The 15632-nt window shown below is 48.3% G+C and overlaps 8 protein-coding genes across 8 annotated transcripts; 6 read left to right on the top strand and 2 right to left on the bottom strand.

Moving 5' to 3' along the window:
- Positions 1-118: 118 nt before the first annotated feature.
- Positions 119-1370, top strand: LACBIDRAFT_302796 (uncharacterized protein; the record flags this gene model as incomplete). Its single annotated transcript, XM_001883728.1, has 5 exons — positions 119-244; positions 315-469; positions 537-618; positions 702-726; positions 781-1370. 5 exons carry the CDS (start codon positions 119-121, stop codon positions 1368-1370), a joined length of 978 nt encoding a protein of 325 aa, XP_001883763.1.
- Positions 1371-1650: 280 nt separating this feature from the next.
- LACBIDRAFT_147385 (uncharacterized protein) lies at positions 1651-2539 on the bottom strand (the record flags this gene model as incomplete). Its single annotated transcript, XM_001883609.2, has 7 exons — positions 1651-1716; positions 1776-1858; positions 1921-1988; positions 2041-2074; positions 2138-2167; positions 2220-2294; positions 2344-2539. Coding segments are annotated over 7 exons (552 nt in total), but the record flags the coding sequence as incomplete, so codon positions are not given.
- Positions 2540-2899: 360 nt separating this feature from the next.
- On the top strand, positions 2900-3913 carry LACBIDRAFT_191140 (uncharacterized protein). Its single transcript, XM_001883727.1, has 4 exons — positions 2900-3222; positions 3390-3533; positions 3599-3709; positions 3770-3913. The coding sequence occupies exons 1-4, from the start codon at positions 2904-2906 to the stop codon at positions 3850-3852; spliced, it is 657 nt and encodes a 218-aa protein (XP_001883762.1). The 5' UTR covers positions 2900-2903; the 3' UTR covers positions 3853-3913.
- A 1859-nt stretch (positions 3914-5772) lies between these two features.
- On the top strand, positions 5773-6877 carry LACBIDRAFT_294804 (uncharacterized protein; the record flags this gene model as incomplete). The annotated part of the gene is made up of 6 exons (XM_001883726.1): positions 5773-5843; positions 6058-6191; positions 6323-6357; positions 6411-6520; positions 6574-6662; positions 6816-6877. The coding sequence occupies 6 exons, from the start codon at positions 5773-5775 to the stop codon at positions 6875-6877; spliced, it is 501 nt and encodes a 166-aa protein (XP_001883761.1).
- A 256-nt stretch (positions 6878-7133) lies between these two features.
- Positions 7134-8462, top strand: LACBIDRAFT_329524 (uncharacterized protein; the record flags this gene model as incomplete). Its single annotated transcript, XM_001883725.1, has 8 exons — positions 7134-7229; positions 7286-7327; positions 7380-7576; positions 7637-7903; positions 7941-7956; positions 7992-8139; positions 8192-8377; positions 8431-8462. 8 exons carry the CDS (start codon positions 7134-7136, stop codon positions 8460-8462), a joined length of 984 nt encoding a protein of 327 aa, XP_001883760.1.
- A 711-nt stretch (positions 8463-9173) lies between these two features.
- Positions 9174-10997, top strand: LACBIDRAFT_251764 (uncharacterized protein; the record flags this gene model as incomplete). Its single annotated transcript, XM_001883724.1, has 10 exons — positions 9174-9205; positions 9261-9410; positions 9438-9503; positions 9561-9840; positions 9888-9965; positions 10017-10151; positions 10220-10288; positions 10341-10470; positions 10521-10728; positions 10781-10997. 10 exons carry the CDS (start codon positions 9174-9176, stop codon positions 10995-10997), a joined length of 1365 nt encoding a protein of 454 aa, XP_001883759.1.
- Positions 10998-11267: 270 nt separating this feature from the next.
- LACBIDRAFT_294801 (uncharacterized protein) lies at positions 11268-12803 on the bottom strand (the record flags this gene model as incomplete). The annotated part of the gene is made up of 5 exons (XM_001883608.1): positions 11268-11533; positions 11581-11716; positions 11771-12003; positions 12062-12402; positions 12458-12803. The coding sequence occupies 5 exons, from the start codon at positions 12801-12803 to the stop codon at positions 11393-11395; spliced, it is 1197 nt and encodes a 398-aa protein (XP_001883643.1). The 3' UTR covers positions 11268-11392.
- Positions 12804-12936: 133 nt separating this feature from the next.
- On the top strand, positions 12937-15512 carry LACBIDRAFT_390205 (cytoplasmic dynein intermediate chain; the record flags this gene model as incomplete). The annotated part of the gene is made up of 9 exons (XM_001883723.1): positions 12937-13047; positions 13094-13374; positions 13428-13744; positions 13804-13948; positions 13999-14098; positions 14152-14274; positions 14328-14585; positions 14641-15114; positions 15171-15512. The coding sequence occupies 9 exons, from the start codon at positions 12937-12939 to the stop codon at positions 15420-15422; spliced, it is 2061 nt and encodes a 686-aa protein (XP_001883758.1). The 3' UTR covers positions 15423-15512.
- Between the last annotated feature and the right edge of the window lie 120 nt (positions 15513-15632).

Raw genomic sequence — 15632 nt, 5'->3', positions numbered from 1 at the left:
TGTCGACGACACGACAAATTGACTAGGCCTTTATAAAGTTAGTCCTTGTGACTAACCATGACATTGCGAGCGCTGCCGCCCACCGCCTCTGTTATCCTAAAAGCCTCTTTGATACCGCATGTGGTCTGTTTTAACATCCATGTTATCATTTGGCCCCAGTGATACCGCAGAGGTCGCCCCTTCCGATTTCAACATAGAAGGCCAAGTCGTCTTGATCTTATGTGGTCTCATTGGTTCTGGCAAGGTTAGCCATAATTTGAATTTCCACACTAGTATCTGCGATTATCTCACGCATCTTTTTCTCTTCTGTACAGTCAACGTTCGCAGAGAGTCTGCAGTCCCACTTTCCCCAGTTTCGCCGATGTAATCAAGATGATTTGGGCGACAGACGCCGAGTCGAGCATCTTGCTCGGGATTCACTGAGTCAAGGCCTCTCTGTTTGTATCGACCGGACAAACTTCAATGAATCGTGAGTCGCTATTGGACGAAGAAGTCCCATTGTCATTGCTAACGGGGAATGTGTGTGTTTTACCCAGGCAAAGATCCTACTGGATAGATATAGCTCACGAGTTTCCAGGAACTGCGATTTGGGTTATTGTCTTCGATACTCCATACGAGGTGGGTTCTCAGTTGATCACATCCCTACGGACGAATGGCGCCTCTCAGTCTCCGATCGTGACGCTGATTATCTCCTCACAAAGATCTGTGCAGCCCGGCTCCGCGAACGTACGTGAATCCAATAATATCACCGTGAGGTGTCTATCTAACTTTCAACACCAGGAAAATCACACCCCACCATCAAGAGTCCCGAACAGGGATTGTCCGTGTTGAAGCGCTTCGCAGCTGATTTTGTGTCGCCGGATCCCCATGAAGGGTACCAACGCATCTTATATGTGAAACCGTCAGATCTTCCCTCCCCGCCATATGCTCGCGCCGACATCGCCGCTGTCTTGCAGCGTGTAGCGACGAGCTCGCCAGTGACAGCCCCCATCCGCAACAGCACACCTCGTCGCGGGGCTTCAAGAGCAAACGCACGTGGATCTTTCTCATCTCGAGGAAATTCTGCGCGAGGAGGTCGGGGCAGTTGGGGTGCGCGTAACAACAATTATTCTTATTCGGGGCAAGGAAGCACCTTCGTGCCAGGATTATCCGGCGGATCTCGCAGCTCGTGGTCCACACCTCCTGCATTTCTTAGAAACAATAGCCATCCAGCGGGTGTCCCAATAGATTCGCAAAGCTCCATTGCTGTGGCTGCTGGAGAGCCGCGTTCTCCGTCCGAATCAACGGAAAGTCAAAACCGGGACAATGCAAAGAGGTCGGAGATTGAGTGCAAAGAAACTGGTGCCGGTGACCCGTCTACGGTGGATTGAGATGGATGAATGAGGAAGAGACGTTTTGATGTTACATTGTAATCACGAGTGTATAGCTTCGCCTTACACGATAAAGTCAAATTTCTCAGAGCAGCCCGACTAACCTTGACGTGTAGGATATCGCCTTTTAAACGCCCTGATCGTTCTCCGAGACAATAGAATGGTGTTCCCACTTATCGCGGGTGCGAGAGAGGATGTCGTTCAGCGTGGGGTTGGGATTTGGTATATACTGATTGATCAAGGACGGAAGATCCAGTTGAAAAACCCTGTTCTGATGCCCTTATTCTTCGGATTTCTCGGCCTGCTCTGCGGCTTTTATTTTTTTCCCCAAGATTTTCGCGCTGACCTGGTAATGTTACGCGTAGTCTGGACCTGGACCAGGATGTGGGGTTTGATTGTACTTACGTTGCGAATATGAATGGCTGCCCGCTCGACGCCGTGATCTTTGCTGCGTTTGTATTTGTCAAGAGCCTCCTCCAGTCTGCCGGCTAGGCGGAGCGTATAGTGAGCAACGTGATTGAGCGATGCGCGCTTTGAGCTGTCAACTTACTGGCTTCGAGGACCGCAGCGTGATTGAACGCGATCTCAGGGTCCTCGGGGGACAGCGAAGATGCAATTCTGTACATTCTCGTTAGTGAGCTATATGAGGAGACGTGAAAGAAATGATTACTCCAGATGGTGTAATGCGAGATCTGGTCGGGAAACTGTTGTGGGCGAAGAAGGGTAAATATGACTTCTCAGGGTCTACAAAAAAACCAAATAGTCACTTGGAGAAATGATGTATGCACTGGCAAGGTCTGGGAATGACTCGAATGAATTCATATGACATGGGAAGACTGTCAAACTCACTTGTGTGCGCATCTGGACTAGATGGTTGCAATGATATCGACTCTTTCCAAGCTTCGATAGCCTCGTCATATTCCTCTGTGTCAAACGTCATTGAAATGTCATCGTTAAATATATTGGGACGAACTAAGATGGTAGTGGGTCACGCCGAGATTAAACAGTGAGCTAGCGTTGCGTTTAATCTCAGCGCTTCGCTGGTACAGCTCTTTGGCCGCTTGCACATCGCCCTCCTCCAATTTGAGCGTCCCTTGCTCGAGACATCGCAATGCTTCGACTTCTGCTGGATCCAATGCAGATGATTGGGGCGTAACGCCGGTCGCCCAACCTGTAAAACAAAAGAATTGAGATTTCTTTGGGAACGGAAGGTGATATACGTACGTCTTTGCTGTCCTGCCGGTATTGTAGCGGAACTTTTCCAGGAAGCGAAGGACGTCGGCCGGTGACATGGCGGATTGGATCTGAAGGCGGAAATAAAGGATTTAGCGAAAACTGAAGAAAGGTTGCGCGAGGCGCGTGTGCAAATTGGGAGGGCCATGTCCAATTGTTTTTTGTGACTCTTCCAACAGAACCTGGAATGAGTCTCATCACGTGAACGGGACACTCGCGGACCTTGAAACCAGGATCCAATTTTTTGACCACGTCGTTTCAACGCCACCATTACTTGCTTGCTCGTCGTTCATTACCGTCATGTCATCGTCAAATACAGCTGGCACACAATCAGAGGCCTCCTCCTCACAGACAACCTCCGACTTCCTTCGCTCTGCCAACTTTTCGCGGACAGAAGGAACCGCGCCAGCACCAGGAAATGCCATCACAGCATCGGACTTGCTCATGGCTGCTTATGACCCCGCAAAATTGCACCCACTCGCCGATTTGGGGGACAAATTAGACTACCTCCTTCTTGATGATGACAAGACTAGTGACCTTCCGGGGTCAAGTACGGCAGTGCCATCCAGGGGGTGGAGTGATGATTTATGTTATGGGACCGGTACCATGTATCTCAGTGGTGCGTACGAGATCTCTTTCAAATTACTCTTTTCGAGCTTCGGTGTGTTTGCTTCGGGCCTCGATTTCTCCCTGACCCTCTCTCACCTTATCTTGAACATCTCGGACGACCCATCTTTAGTCCTCTTATTGTTCTAATTTGTCACATGTTCACCCTGCGTTTTCTAGGTTTGGCCCTTGGCGGCGCATGGGGCGTACGGGAAGGCGCTTCAAGGCCACTTGCCGTATCAAATTCAAGGCTGCGGTTGAACAGTATCTTGAACTCTGTCACGCGAAGGGGAACTTTCATCGGTAACTCGGCTGGCGTATTAGGTTCGTTCGCGTCATAATTCTGAATCATATTTTCTCTATGATCCGCCCAACTCACCGCTTTATAGCCCTGGTCTACAATGGGGTTAATTCCTCCATAGATGCCTTTCGAGGAAAACACGACATGCTGGGAAGTATGACAGCCGGGGCACTGACAGGTGCTCTATACAAATCGACGGGTACGTTTAAACGCTTCTGATTCAATTCCTCTGCGCCATCCTCATATGGTTTTTTGTCAGCTGGCGTAAAACCTGCCATTGCCGCCGCTACCGTCATTTCAGGCATGGCAGGCATCTGGAGCTATGTGAAGAAGAGCGTTTGATCTGATCACACTACATGTATCTACAACCTTAATTGCCCCTCTACTCCGGATCCGTCTTGGCAAATCTGTGAGCAATTTCCGAGGGACGAAATCTGCCTCCTTACCCTCCATCAAGATTGAGACTTGGTTCCCGGTATTCTGGCCCAGATTAACCCTTCTGATATGGGGCAAGTAAGTTGACACAATTCCAGAACTCTAGATGATCAAAATTCTACCTCGTTTCCTAGTCGGGTTTGATATAGTCACCGCCTTTGCACAAATCTTATAAATGTTCTCCTGTCAAAGCTTTCTTGGTCGCTCAACCGAACGCGACATCGAAGTTCAAAATCTTGATGATTCAGTTTATTGACATTCGGCATACAGTTCTGGCTTCTAGGAGAAAACCCTCCACGCCGCAATGTGATCATGGCATACTGAATGCGCGGTACAAGGCCTTGTCGCAATATCCCATTAGGAACAGTTGGAAGCGGAGGCAAAAATGCATCCACGGGTGTGGCTGCAAGCCTATGGTCAGTAGTTAGCTCCATTCGGTGGTCTGAACCAATACTCATCCTTGACAGGCCTTTCTTCTCAGTCCTAAAAAATCTTTTCGACGTCGACATGTGCCGCCCGCGCCCTCTGCTCTAATTCTTCCTTCAGAAGTCATACGAACCCCGCTCATAAATTACATTTCGTCACATGATCACGACACCTACACTACAACCCCGTCTTCACCCAGTAGCGGGCATTCATCCCCGCAATCTTCGTTCAGTTCAGTTATCTTTTCTTCTGTAGGCTCCAACAACAGCCGAAGCCCTGCTACAAGCCATGCATCCTTTTCTGACCTGACTCTTCCGACGGCCAGCCCATTTGTTCGGCGGCAACCTCGAATACAAGTTTCTTCCCTCTTAGCAGACCCGCATACTAGGTATTTCCGTCTGATTTACCTATACCGCCTTTACTAATTTCAGGATAGAACATATGATCTCCGAGTTGTCCAGCATCCAGTACGAACAGCCGAGTTTGGACTGGCAAATCTATCCCGTCTCCCGCTAACGCCGCCAATGATTGCGCAGCTAATTATCAGAGACCCTTCTGGCAACTCCGTCGTTCCGTATGCTTTTGAAATCACTTGTATTTAACACAATTGATCTGAAGCAGGTCTGTTTTCAGAGAAGCGGAGCTTCCCTTTCTCATCGCACACCTATCATTATATTCGGGTGACGGGTCCAGGTCACTGGACATGGGTTCCTCCATTGGACGAGGCCATACACCACCCATCTTGTACGGTAATCTGGTGTCCTCGGTCGATCAGCTTGAAGACTTGCAGGGCAACATGGGACTTTTTTTCCTCTTTCCAGATGTCAGCGTGCGATGGCGTGGTCAGTATCAGCTAGGTATCACGTTGTCAAGACTGTCAATGTAAGAGTGTTGGGTTGTCGAAAATTCGCTGTCTGACTGACGCGTTGCGTAGGGCTGATTTGACTGGCAATGTCAACTTGGCTCAACACGGCACTCACCTGGCCGAAGCGCGCACAAGAACATTTGACGTCCTTGCTCTTGACCAATATACAGCAGCTCGTGTGTCGCTTCTTTTTTACTCTGAGGGTTTCAAAGCTGAATGTATCAAGCTACCACGCGGTTGACGCAATCTTTCGTTCGACAAGGTGCAAGGATGTTCACATATGTCTCTTACAACTGATTGTGACGATTCACAATTTGGACTTAATCGTGGACATCAAGTATTTCAACCGTTTTTATTTCATATACTAGATACTTTTCTTTCTTCCTCCAATTTTGAACTCATTCCACTTTTCTAATGTTGACACATTCATGCAGATTTTCTAAAAAAATGTATAAGTACAGATGTTTCCGGAATGCATGACCACCCCAAAGCCACGTGGTTCAATTAGGGAGCAATCCCGTAAATCCGTGCCGAACATGTCTGGACAGCTTTTCTCGGAAATTGCACTATGCGTAGCTAACGTTGTGATTGCTGCACAGCATCCAGTGTAAGTACTACTTGCGAACTGGTCGCTACGACGTCAAGACAAATTCATCACAGCCTGGAAGCTATTTCTGACATTCGTACACATGTTTTTGTCCACGTTGTGATCTGACTATCCTTAAGTCGAATTTCGAACGCTGTGTGGTGGCCATGCATCGGCAAGGCTAAGACCACTGCGGTCAAGATAACTTGCACAAACAAGAGTGGCACTTCTTCAGGACCCGCATCGGTCGCCTTTCTGATCCTCCTCCTGTCCTTCCCTCCGGCTTCGACACACGCGCAACGAACATGAGTGCCCAAGATTACTATCATGGAGGACAACCTCAGCAGGGTGGTTATTACCCGCCTCAAGGTTAGTACCAAAATCATTTCACTGTCGATATCCGTGAGAGCTGCAGGATACACCAAACGTATCGGGAACATGTTGCACAGCGATCTTGGCGAGGTCTTGAAGTTTTTCGGAGCTGACGCGTCATAATTTAGGTGGCCCGCCTCAGCAGGGGGGTTACTATCCCCAGGTGCGTGATAAACGCTCAGGCTACATTCATAATCTGAACTTGTGGTGATTTAGCAACCCCAACAAGCCTACCAACAAGGTTATAACGCTCCATACCAAGGGGGCCCGCCGCCGCAAGGTTATCCTCAGCCGGGATACCAGGGTCAGCCTCAGACCGTCTACGTGTAAGTGAGTCTCTTTGTGTTTTAGCTTTCCACAACCTACGCTGGTTTGTCAGTCAACAACCGCCCGAGAAGAGTGGTGGAATGGCTTCAGGTGGTTGCATGGCTTGTCTTGCTGGAATGTGTCTCTGTTGCTGCGCGGAAGGTGCGTGAAATTTGCGATTGGTTGTTCGGCTCATTGTAACCGCTGATTTTTTCAAAAAGAATTATGTGAATGTCTGTTCTAAAGAAGCAACGACAGTCTCGCAATGTTGCACCAGCATGACACTAGGACCTGGACACTGGATTTGTATCTTAGGATTTTTGTCTCCTTTCTGGATTCTTGCCACCCTCTTTATGAAATTCGCTTGCACTGATTGAATCACGTATTTGCTGGATGTCAGTAAAATATTAATGTCTTTTTTCACGCAATGTTTATGAACTATCTGCAAATCATCCCAAATCCGTCCAAGTGCACTTTGCGGTCTCATTCAATTTTATATGTATGATACGCTCCTCCACGTGAAGATCAGAAATAATAACTGGACCTCGATTGGCCCAAGGCATTTTCCGATTCATTCCGCCGTCTGGTCACGCGTGACTAGCCAATCCTTCCTCCCAAAAACCTGCAACGAAAATGTTGTCGAGGCTGTCTGCAGGAGCCTTGAAGCACGCTGCTAACTTGCGCGCTGCACGCTCCTCGACTCTCCTTTCTACTTCGCGTTCTGCCTCGGTAAGGGTCTTGAAATTTTGTTAGCAAGCGTACATTGAACCGTGTCGTCGTCACAGGTCCGATTTGCTTCTTCAAATGCCTCCTCGTCGGCTTTCGAGGTATCTTTCCAATTCCTGGGATAGAAGTCTGTGTCTAAAATTGAGAAAAAAGACAGCGGTCAATTCTCGAGCGGCGCTCGCGTCTGTCTCCCTATTTACCGTCGGAACGATCGCATGGTACACCCATCTTTATGGCACTCTTCCCTTTGTCGGCGAAGTGCACGCCAGCCACTTGAGCGACGAGGGACTTCACCCTGCTGCATACCCATGGTCACACAAGGGTATCCTTGATACATTTGATCATGCGAGGTGAGGACGCCGAATTCATCCGTGTCAGTTACAAGGATTAACCCTCAAGTCATTGCATAGCATCCGGAGAGGATACCAGGTCTACCGCGAAGTCTGCGCGGCGTGCCATTCTTTGGACCGCATTGCATGGCGCAACCTTGTTGGTGTTTCTCACACCGCCGACGAAACGCGAGCGATGGCCGAAGAAGTTGAGTACACAGACGGACCCAATGCCGAAGGAGAGATGTTCCAGCGACCTGGTAAATTGGCGGATTACATGCCAGCCCCTTACCCCAATGAGGAGGCTGCTAGGGCTGGCAATGCAGGTGCTCTCCCCTCCGGACTTGAGTTTGATCGTGAAAGCTCGTCACGGTGGCGCTGTGAGTCGTTTTCGTCTGGCTGTCGGTTGATACTGAATCCTGTCGGACATATCTAGGACTACGTTTTCTCTCTCCTGACTGGTTACATTGATGCCCCGGCAGGCGTCGAAATTCGTGAGGGCATGAACTACAACCCATTCTTCCCTGGTGGTGCCATTTCAATGGCTCGTGTCTTGTTCGACGGACTGGTGGAATATGACGATGGTTGATATCATTCTGTGCTTGTTGATACATGGCTAATGGTCCCCTTTTTCAGGAACGCCCGCTACAACATCTCAAATGGCAAAGGACGTCGTGACATTCCTCAGCTGGGCTGCCGAGCCTGAGCACGACGAAAGGAAAAAGTACGGTATCAAAGCCGTCATCATCCTCTCAGCGTGCTTTGCTCTCAGTCTGTATGTCAAACGCTTCAAATGGACCGTCATCAAGAACAGGAAGATTTGTGAGTTTTTGTTTCTATATAACCCGAGTTTTACTGACGATATTCGTGATTAGTCTACAACCCGCCAGTTGACAAAACCCACTAGAAAAGAGTTTTCTCTTCGTACTCTTGTAGATAGCAACGGATCGGGGGTTAATGATAACTCCTTGCTAATTCGGCGTGTGTTTGACGAGTGCCTCAAATTTCTTGTTGAATTTTTCTATCTTGACAGATGCCTTGTTGTGTCTTCGTTTGGGTGCGGTTTCAATGTCCTTCATCTCGGCTTCAAAATTTATCCCAAGATCTCTCTACCTTTGAAGAATATGCCGCCACACATTGTCGTCAGTTCTTCCCTCCTAGATGGGCTCATTCAAATTTCGTGTTGGGCTGTCCATCCACGGGGTTCCAACCATTTGCAAACTCTGTTTTTTCCGGCAAGTGAGCAGTCCCCTTCATCAATTGGGAAACAAGCCTTGACTCGCTCGCACGTTTCGAGTTGGGAGTTCGGCTGTGACTATTCTTTTGTCGGAGTTTTTTTAAATTTTATCTCAGGACACGACTTTGAAGCTTCAGAGGTTGGGTCCCCCTAGTAATATTTTGTCTGAATCGAGTTCATACGTGTCTCTTGGACCAACGCCTATATAATTGTTGTCTACCATTTGTCTGTTATTATGATCGGAGTTCTCAAAAGGTCACTTCAAAGTCCGACAGCACCTACTCCACATCGTTTTCCCGACGGCCCTCATCCTCATCGTCTTCATATTCTCCCAACACATCTCAATCTTGATCCGTACCATCACGACGGAATACCTCAGAAATGTCTGCGGAATCGTGGCCGCCTCAGCTCAAGTACGTCGAAGGTCGCATCATGGAGGAGTCATGCTGCTGACTATGCGACTCTCAGAGAATGGGTCGCTAAATGTCTGGGCCAAATGACCGACACGAATAGGATAGAAGCTCAAGCCGAACTAAGACAGGTAATTGCTGACGCTTTCGCTGCCCACACCCTCTGGACGACGGATTGGGCCGGGGTTCAATTGCAAAGGTCCCGCAAGTTTCCTGCATGCCCAGTCATCATCAGCACTAAATTCCGTTTCAGTCTCCTTCCAAAGCCCGTACCAAGTTTCAATCACCTAAAACGCAAGACGTACGTCCTCTCTGGCTTGCTGCGTTGACCCTGCATTGACATGCGATCTCCATGCAGCTTTGATAATGCTCCTACGAATAAAAAGGCCAAAAAAGCTGCACTTAAAAACAACTCCACAGGCCCTCAAACAACCGATTTCAATGATCAAGCTGCGTTGAACCGCAGAGCACAACGTTTTCAGCGTGAACATGAATTGGAACGATCTAAAGGCTCGATTAATAGCAACGGGCCCTTGCGAGCAAATTCTCAAAATGCCCATTTATTTAATAACGGTCATTCTATGGCTTTGCGGTCAGCATCACCCTACGGCAGCCTGGAAGAGCCAGGAGCGGACCCGGTGTGTCTCCTTGCGGATTACCATGCATAGCCTGATGTTGGCCCTAGAACGTTATGGATTGGGATCGCTTTACCATTGTCGGTACCTCTCAGGAGATTTTCAAAGATTATCTACGATTAACAAGTGTAAGTTTACTATCTAATAGGTGACATCCCTGATGCTATGCTACAAATCAGGAACCGAAACCAGAGACGATACGTCCTTATGCTGTTCTCCAAAAAACACTGCTAGAACTTAAAAAACGTTGGCGGGAGAAATGCCCCTACAACTGGATTTGTAACCAGTTTAAGAGTCTTCGGCAGGATCTCACAGTGCGTCGCTGTTCTCCTGTATTTCAGAGGGTCATCAGGTTTCCATTTTCAACTATTGTTATCTACAGGTACAACGAATAAAGAACGAATTTACAGTTCAAGTGTATGAGATTCATGCTCGAATGGCGTTGGAGAGTGTGAGTGTTGTTTTTATTTTTTTGCGTGCGGGGTACTAATAACAAACGATAGAGTGATATGGTGGAATACAATCAGTGCCAGGCCACTCTGAGGACGCTTTATGACCTTGGAATACCAGGCAAAGTTGAGGAGTTTACGGCCTATCGTATTCTGATGCTTCTGCACGGCCGAAACCGGAGTGGTGCGTGAAGTTCATCGGGTTCATCCGCCAATCTGACGTTTTGTTTTTAGAATTAAATCTTTTCGTAGGTCAGCTAACACCCAAACAGAAAGCGGATCCGGCCGTTCGGCATGCACTGGGAGTGCAGCGAGCGTTGGCGATGGGCAACTATCATTCACTTTTCGATCTGTACCTGACATCGCCGAACATGGGCGCGTACATTATGGATCATTTCATTGACCGAGAGCGGGTCAAGGCGCTGATGATTATCACAAAAGCGTATGTTTCTTGCTGTAATGGGGTTTTCTCTCATCTGACTGTTTTTTGTCAGGTACAAAACAATATCTCTCACTTTCATCCAAAATGAGTTAGCCTTTGATTCGGCGGATTTGGCACGGACTTTCCTCGTAGAGCACTCAGCCGCATTCTTTACCAACGCCCATAGTCCGGACGAACAGAAGACGCTAGACTGCAAATCTGCAATGCCTCGTCTTGCGCAAGTCCTTGAGGAGAAGTATCGCAAGGTTCTGATTAAAGGCGCAATATGATCCTTTTCCCCCACTCACGGCCCTGGATGACTTTTTACTGTGGTTGCGTTCTCATCTATCTATTTCCGTTTCCTTTCGTTATTTTTGCTTTATCCGATTCCCATTCCCGTTCCTCTTCCGACGACGACGGACCTCAATCAAGGCGGACACCTCGACAGCTATAGCGTTCCTTGGATTTTACCTTCGCTGCGGAAGACCGGCCTTACCATTAGTGGCTGCTTGAGGTTACCCCGGTGGTGGTTGTCCTGGAGTCAGGTCAGGACGGGGTGTGGTGGCAGAGGGTAGTGTACAATGTTATGTGAATTGTATGAGAAACAATAATCAGGATTGCTTTCGCCCCACAAAAAAGTCACTATACGCCAATAATGCAAATAGAGCATGTGCAAGTCCCAATATCAATCACGCATACGTGCTGGAATGAACCGCCGTAGAATGACTTCTCTGACTGAGTAGTGTGCTAGACACGCAGGAGACTCCAGAATGCTTTCTGGCAGTCTTGAACGGGCTGGAATTGTGACGTAAACGAGGATGAGAGTCTGGACAGAGGTCAACGGTGTTCTCCAAGAAAGTAGAGGTGGGGCACCTTTTGAACTTGAGAGTTAACACGATTAATGGTGCTTAGCCATGACCAGGCAAACGGGGAAGCGTTTTGAAGATTAGTTACGGACACTTGCTGATCCTCTGGATCTTCGTATACTGGGATAACGACAAGTGCGAATCTGACGAAGACATTGTCAATCGAAGGAAGGGGATTGTAGAAAGCAGAAACCTACTCGGCGTGGTGAAATACTGGTCCTCTCTTATACAGGAGGTAGTCGACGCAAAATTTGATCCCGCCTTTCACCACCCATCCGAGGGATCGGTAGTGGTGGTAAACAACAAAGTTGATGAGGAAGGGGTTGTCGTATTGTAGCTGAGGTTTTTGCGTTGGCTGCGAAGGAAGTCGGGGTGGAAGATGGGCTACTTGGAATGCGATCCATATCTGTTTGAGTGACATTGGGGTCATCTAATGAAGACCGAAGTGTCAGGACGAGCATAAATCTGGTTATTTGAGGTGAACGCACAGACTGTGGGTCAAGAACTGTTAGACAGTCGAGGTTCCAGAGGAGGAGGAAGGCTTCTTGGAGGGTCAGCTGAAGATGTTCAACGTCTTCTATAGGTTCTTCTTCCAGCTCCTCGTCCTCTATGAGAGGAGTAGCTGGAGGTTCTTCTGGTTTCGGAGCAGGTTTCCATGTTGCAGCGGATGGGATGGCAGGACCAGAAAGTGCGGGTCTGATAACCTTTCCCTCAGTCTCGAAAATCACTTCAGCTTCTTCATGAACAGCTGCGATTGCAGCAGCGCGATCAAGTTTGAACTGTTTACGTTCTGCTCTTCGGCGGGCCGTGATTTCTTCCGAAGTTAATTCTAAACAAAAGATGTCGTTAATACTGCGTATGGGGAAGGGGACGTATATACGCACGTTTTCCACCCATTTTTCTGTTATTTAATTGTCGCGCGAGCCAGCTTGGTTCGCTACGCGATAGATCACCTTTGCCAAAGAAACCTCTTCTCCAAAGAAGCATAGAGTGGTCAATGTTGGATACCCATACTGAGCGCGTGGTGGGATCGAAGACTCCTTCACAATGAGGATTTTCGATGTGGGTTAGGGAGAGGCCGAGCAATCCTAAGATTGAGGTGACTCGCGAACGGGGTGGCTCAATGAAAAGGAGAGGAAGAGGGTTTGCGTATATTCTGTTGTTGTCATTCCTACGGGCGCCGCCTTTGAAAGGTCCCTTGGGACGCGAGCTAGGGGTAATGAGCGACATTGAAAGTAACTTGAAGATGATTATTTTTGGAAATCATAGACAGCGTAGCCCTCTGTTTATAACGCGTGCAAATACATTGAACACGTCTGAACATAGAACCCTACCATTTCGTCAAGCCTCCCCCCAATTCATCATGTCTGATAGGCGCAGAGCTGAAATCGAGGTAAAACGGGCGAAACTCGCAGAACTCAGGAAAGCAAGGGCAGATCGACAAAAGTTGGAAACGGAACGGAAGACATCCGACGTAAGTGCAACTCAACACAACTGGCTCTTATATTCACCGCCACCAGGTCGCAGCATCTCCAGCGAAGAGAGATGTTGAGGATCTAGTTACCCTATTGGTTGGAACCTCGAGTCGGGGTGGTCTGGATAGTGGCGACTTGACCCCTTCCTCGTCCATTCCTGGTTCTCCAGCTCATGGACGCGCTATCGGTCTCCCAGGTCCATCTGCGTTGTCGATATCTGGACGAGCGAGTCGACAGAGTGACTTGCATTCTGACCGAGGCGGTAGTATGGGGACAACCAATGTACCAGGCTCTAGTAGCTCAGCGACCGAGAATGTCATTGAGAGGTATGTTGGAGTCGACACTATGTTTTTTTTCAACGATTCAGCGACAATTACAGGACGATGACACCCAGGATGTATCCAGATCTCATTGACGTCGAGCAAGAGTTGTTTGAGTTGCCACAAACGGTCTTTCCCAATGTTCTGGCATCTATTGGTTTGGCTGACATGAGGCTACCATTGCAGGAACGTGTGATCTACAATAAGGAAGTCCAGACGATGGCCGTCGAGACAGAAGTTCCACATGACTATGAGGAGCAACTCCGCCAACGAATCTATCGGGAAAGGGACGTCGAAGCTGATAGGATTGCTCGGGACAAAGCACTCGAGGAAGAAAGCGTCAAGCTTGAGCAGGAAATTGAGCAGGAAATACGAGGTACATATTCAATACTTGAACCTTCTATAACCCTTGGACTTACGGTACGACATGTACAGAGCTCTCCGAGGAAGAACGCGCGAGCATCCTGGCAGCGCCTGAGTTTCTGGATTTCGTAGAACAATCATCAAAAATACTTCAAAGAGCTCTTAATGACGGTTATGACTATATTCGCGACTATCGCATTGGAGCAGAATCAGAAGGGTGAGAACAGGTCATTTCGTGTTTGGCACGCAGTTGCTCAGTCAACACAGTGATGATTCTGAAGGAAAACGCGTCAAACGCGTATGCGAATTCTGGGATGAACGATATGGGAAGAATCGCTCAATAACGGATGTAGATTGGTCACCAAAAGCAAGTCTTCAAACGGTTTGTTGACCTGATGAATACTGACGTTATCTTCGTAGTACCCTGAACTCAGCGTGGCTTCATATAACAAGAATCCAGCGGCTCCTAACGAGCCTGATGGTATCGTTGCTGTGTGGAATTTACATATGCTGGAAAGACCTGAATTTGTCTTCCATTCTCAAGTGCATAGTCCAACCAAATCCTTTTCAATCACAATGCTAACTTTGCCATGTAGTCGGACGTCCTTTCTGTCACTTTCTCTCCCTTCCATTCAAACCTCGTGTTTGGTGGAACCTACTCAGGGCAAATTCTTCTTTGGGATACCCGATCTAAACATCTTCCCGTTCTTAAGACGCCATTGTCAGCCGCAGGCCATACGCATCCTGTTTATGCCATGCAAATGGTCGGCACACAGAACGCACACAATCTTATAACCAGTAGCACCGACGGTACCGTTTGCAGTTGGCTTGTTGATATGCTAGCTCAACCTCAGGTATGTCATTCCTCCCTTTCTCATATGGTTCAATGCTGATATCGATTATGTTTAGGAAACACTTGAGTTAGTGCATGCTGGACACAACAAGACAGGAGAGGTCGCCATCACCACTTTAGACTTCCCAGACAACGAGACGACAACCTTCTGGGTCGGTACCGAAGAGGGAAACGTTTACCAAGCAAATCGGTATGACCGCGCTGGAGCGAAAGCCGGCCTAAACCAATACGACGTTTACAAAGGGCACTCAGGGCCTGTCATGGGGCTGCACTTTCATCCGCTTGTAGGGCCTGTGGATTTCTCAGACCTGTTCCTGACAAGCTCAGTCGATTGGACTGTCAAGCTTTGGAGAGCCAAGTCACTCGCGAAGCCGTCGACGACGCTTCATAACGTTGCGCCCATTTATTCTTTCGATGAGGCTGACGACTATGTGTACGATGTGAAATGGCATCCTGCACACCCGGCGGTGTTTGCCACTGTTGATGGGTCTGGCAAGTTTGATTTGTGGAATTTGAACGCCGACACAGAGGTACTCCTTTATCTGAATGTGTCGTCTGGTTGAAGTTCACTGATCGCCTTTTTCAGGTTCCTGTAGTATCAACGACAGTCGGCTCTGGAAGGGCGATCAACAAGTTGCAATGGGATAAGAAAGATGGCCGGCGGGCTGCCCTCGGAGGTAGTGATGGTCGTTTATATATTTATGACATTGGAGACATGGCGTTGCCGAGGGAGTCTGAATGGACAGACATGCAAAAGACGGTTGCTGGAATTGTTGGTGGCGGGCAAGCCAATGGCGTTTCGGAAAGTGACACGGCACGCATCATTGCTGGTCGATGATGCATTTGCATGTATTATTTGCAAGGTTCTCGTTTATCCCTCGGGTTTCTTTTGGCTGATTGTGCAAAGCTTTACCTTATTTCTGTTTTCGAGGATTTGAAATTGGATTATGCTTTCTCATGGAACACTGCGTTTCTGAAGACCTGGCTCTTCAATAAGAAGCAACTAGACATTCGTGACCATTGGCTGGGTTGGACGAAACCACAACTC

Source organism: Laccaria bicolor, genomic scaffold (genome assembly GCF_000143565.1).
Source record: "Laccaria bicolor S238N-H82 LACBIscaffold_22 genomic scaffold, whole genome shotgun sequence".
NCBI classification, from domain to species: domain Eukaryota; kingdom Fungi; phylum Basidiomycota; class Agaricomycetes; order Agaricales; family Hydnangiaceae; genus Laccaria; species Laccaria bicolor.
This window is presented reverse-complemented; position numbering and strand designations above follow the sequence as displayed.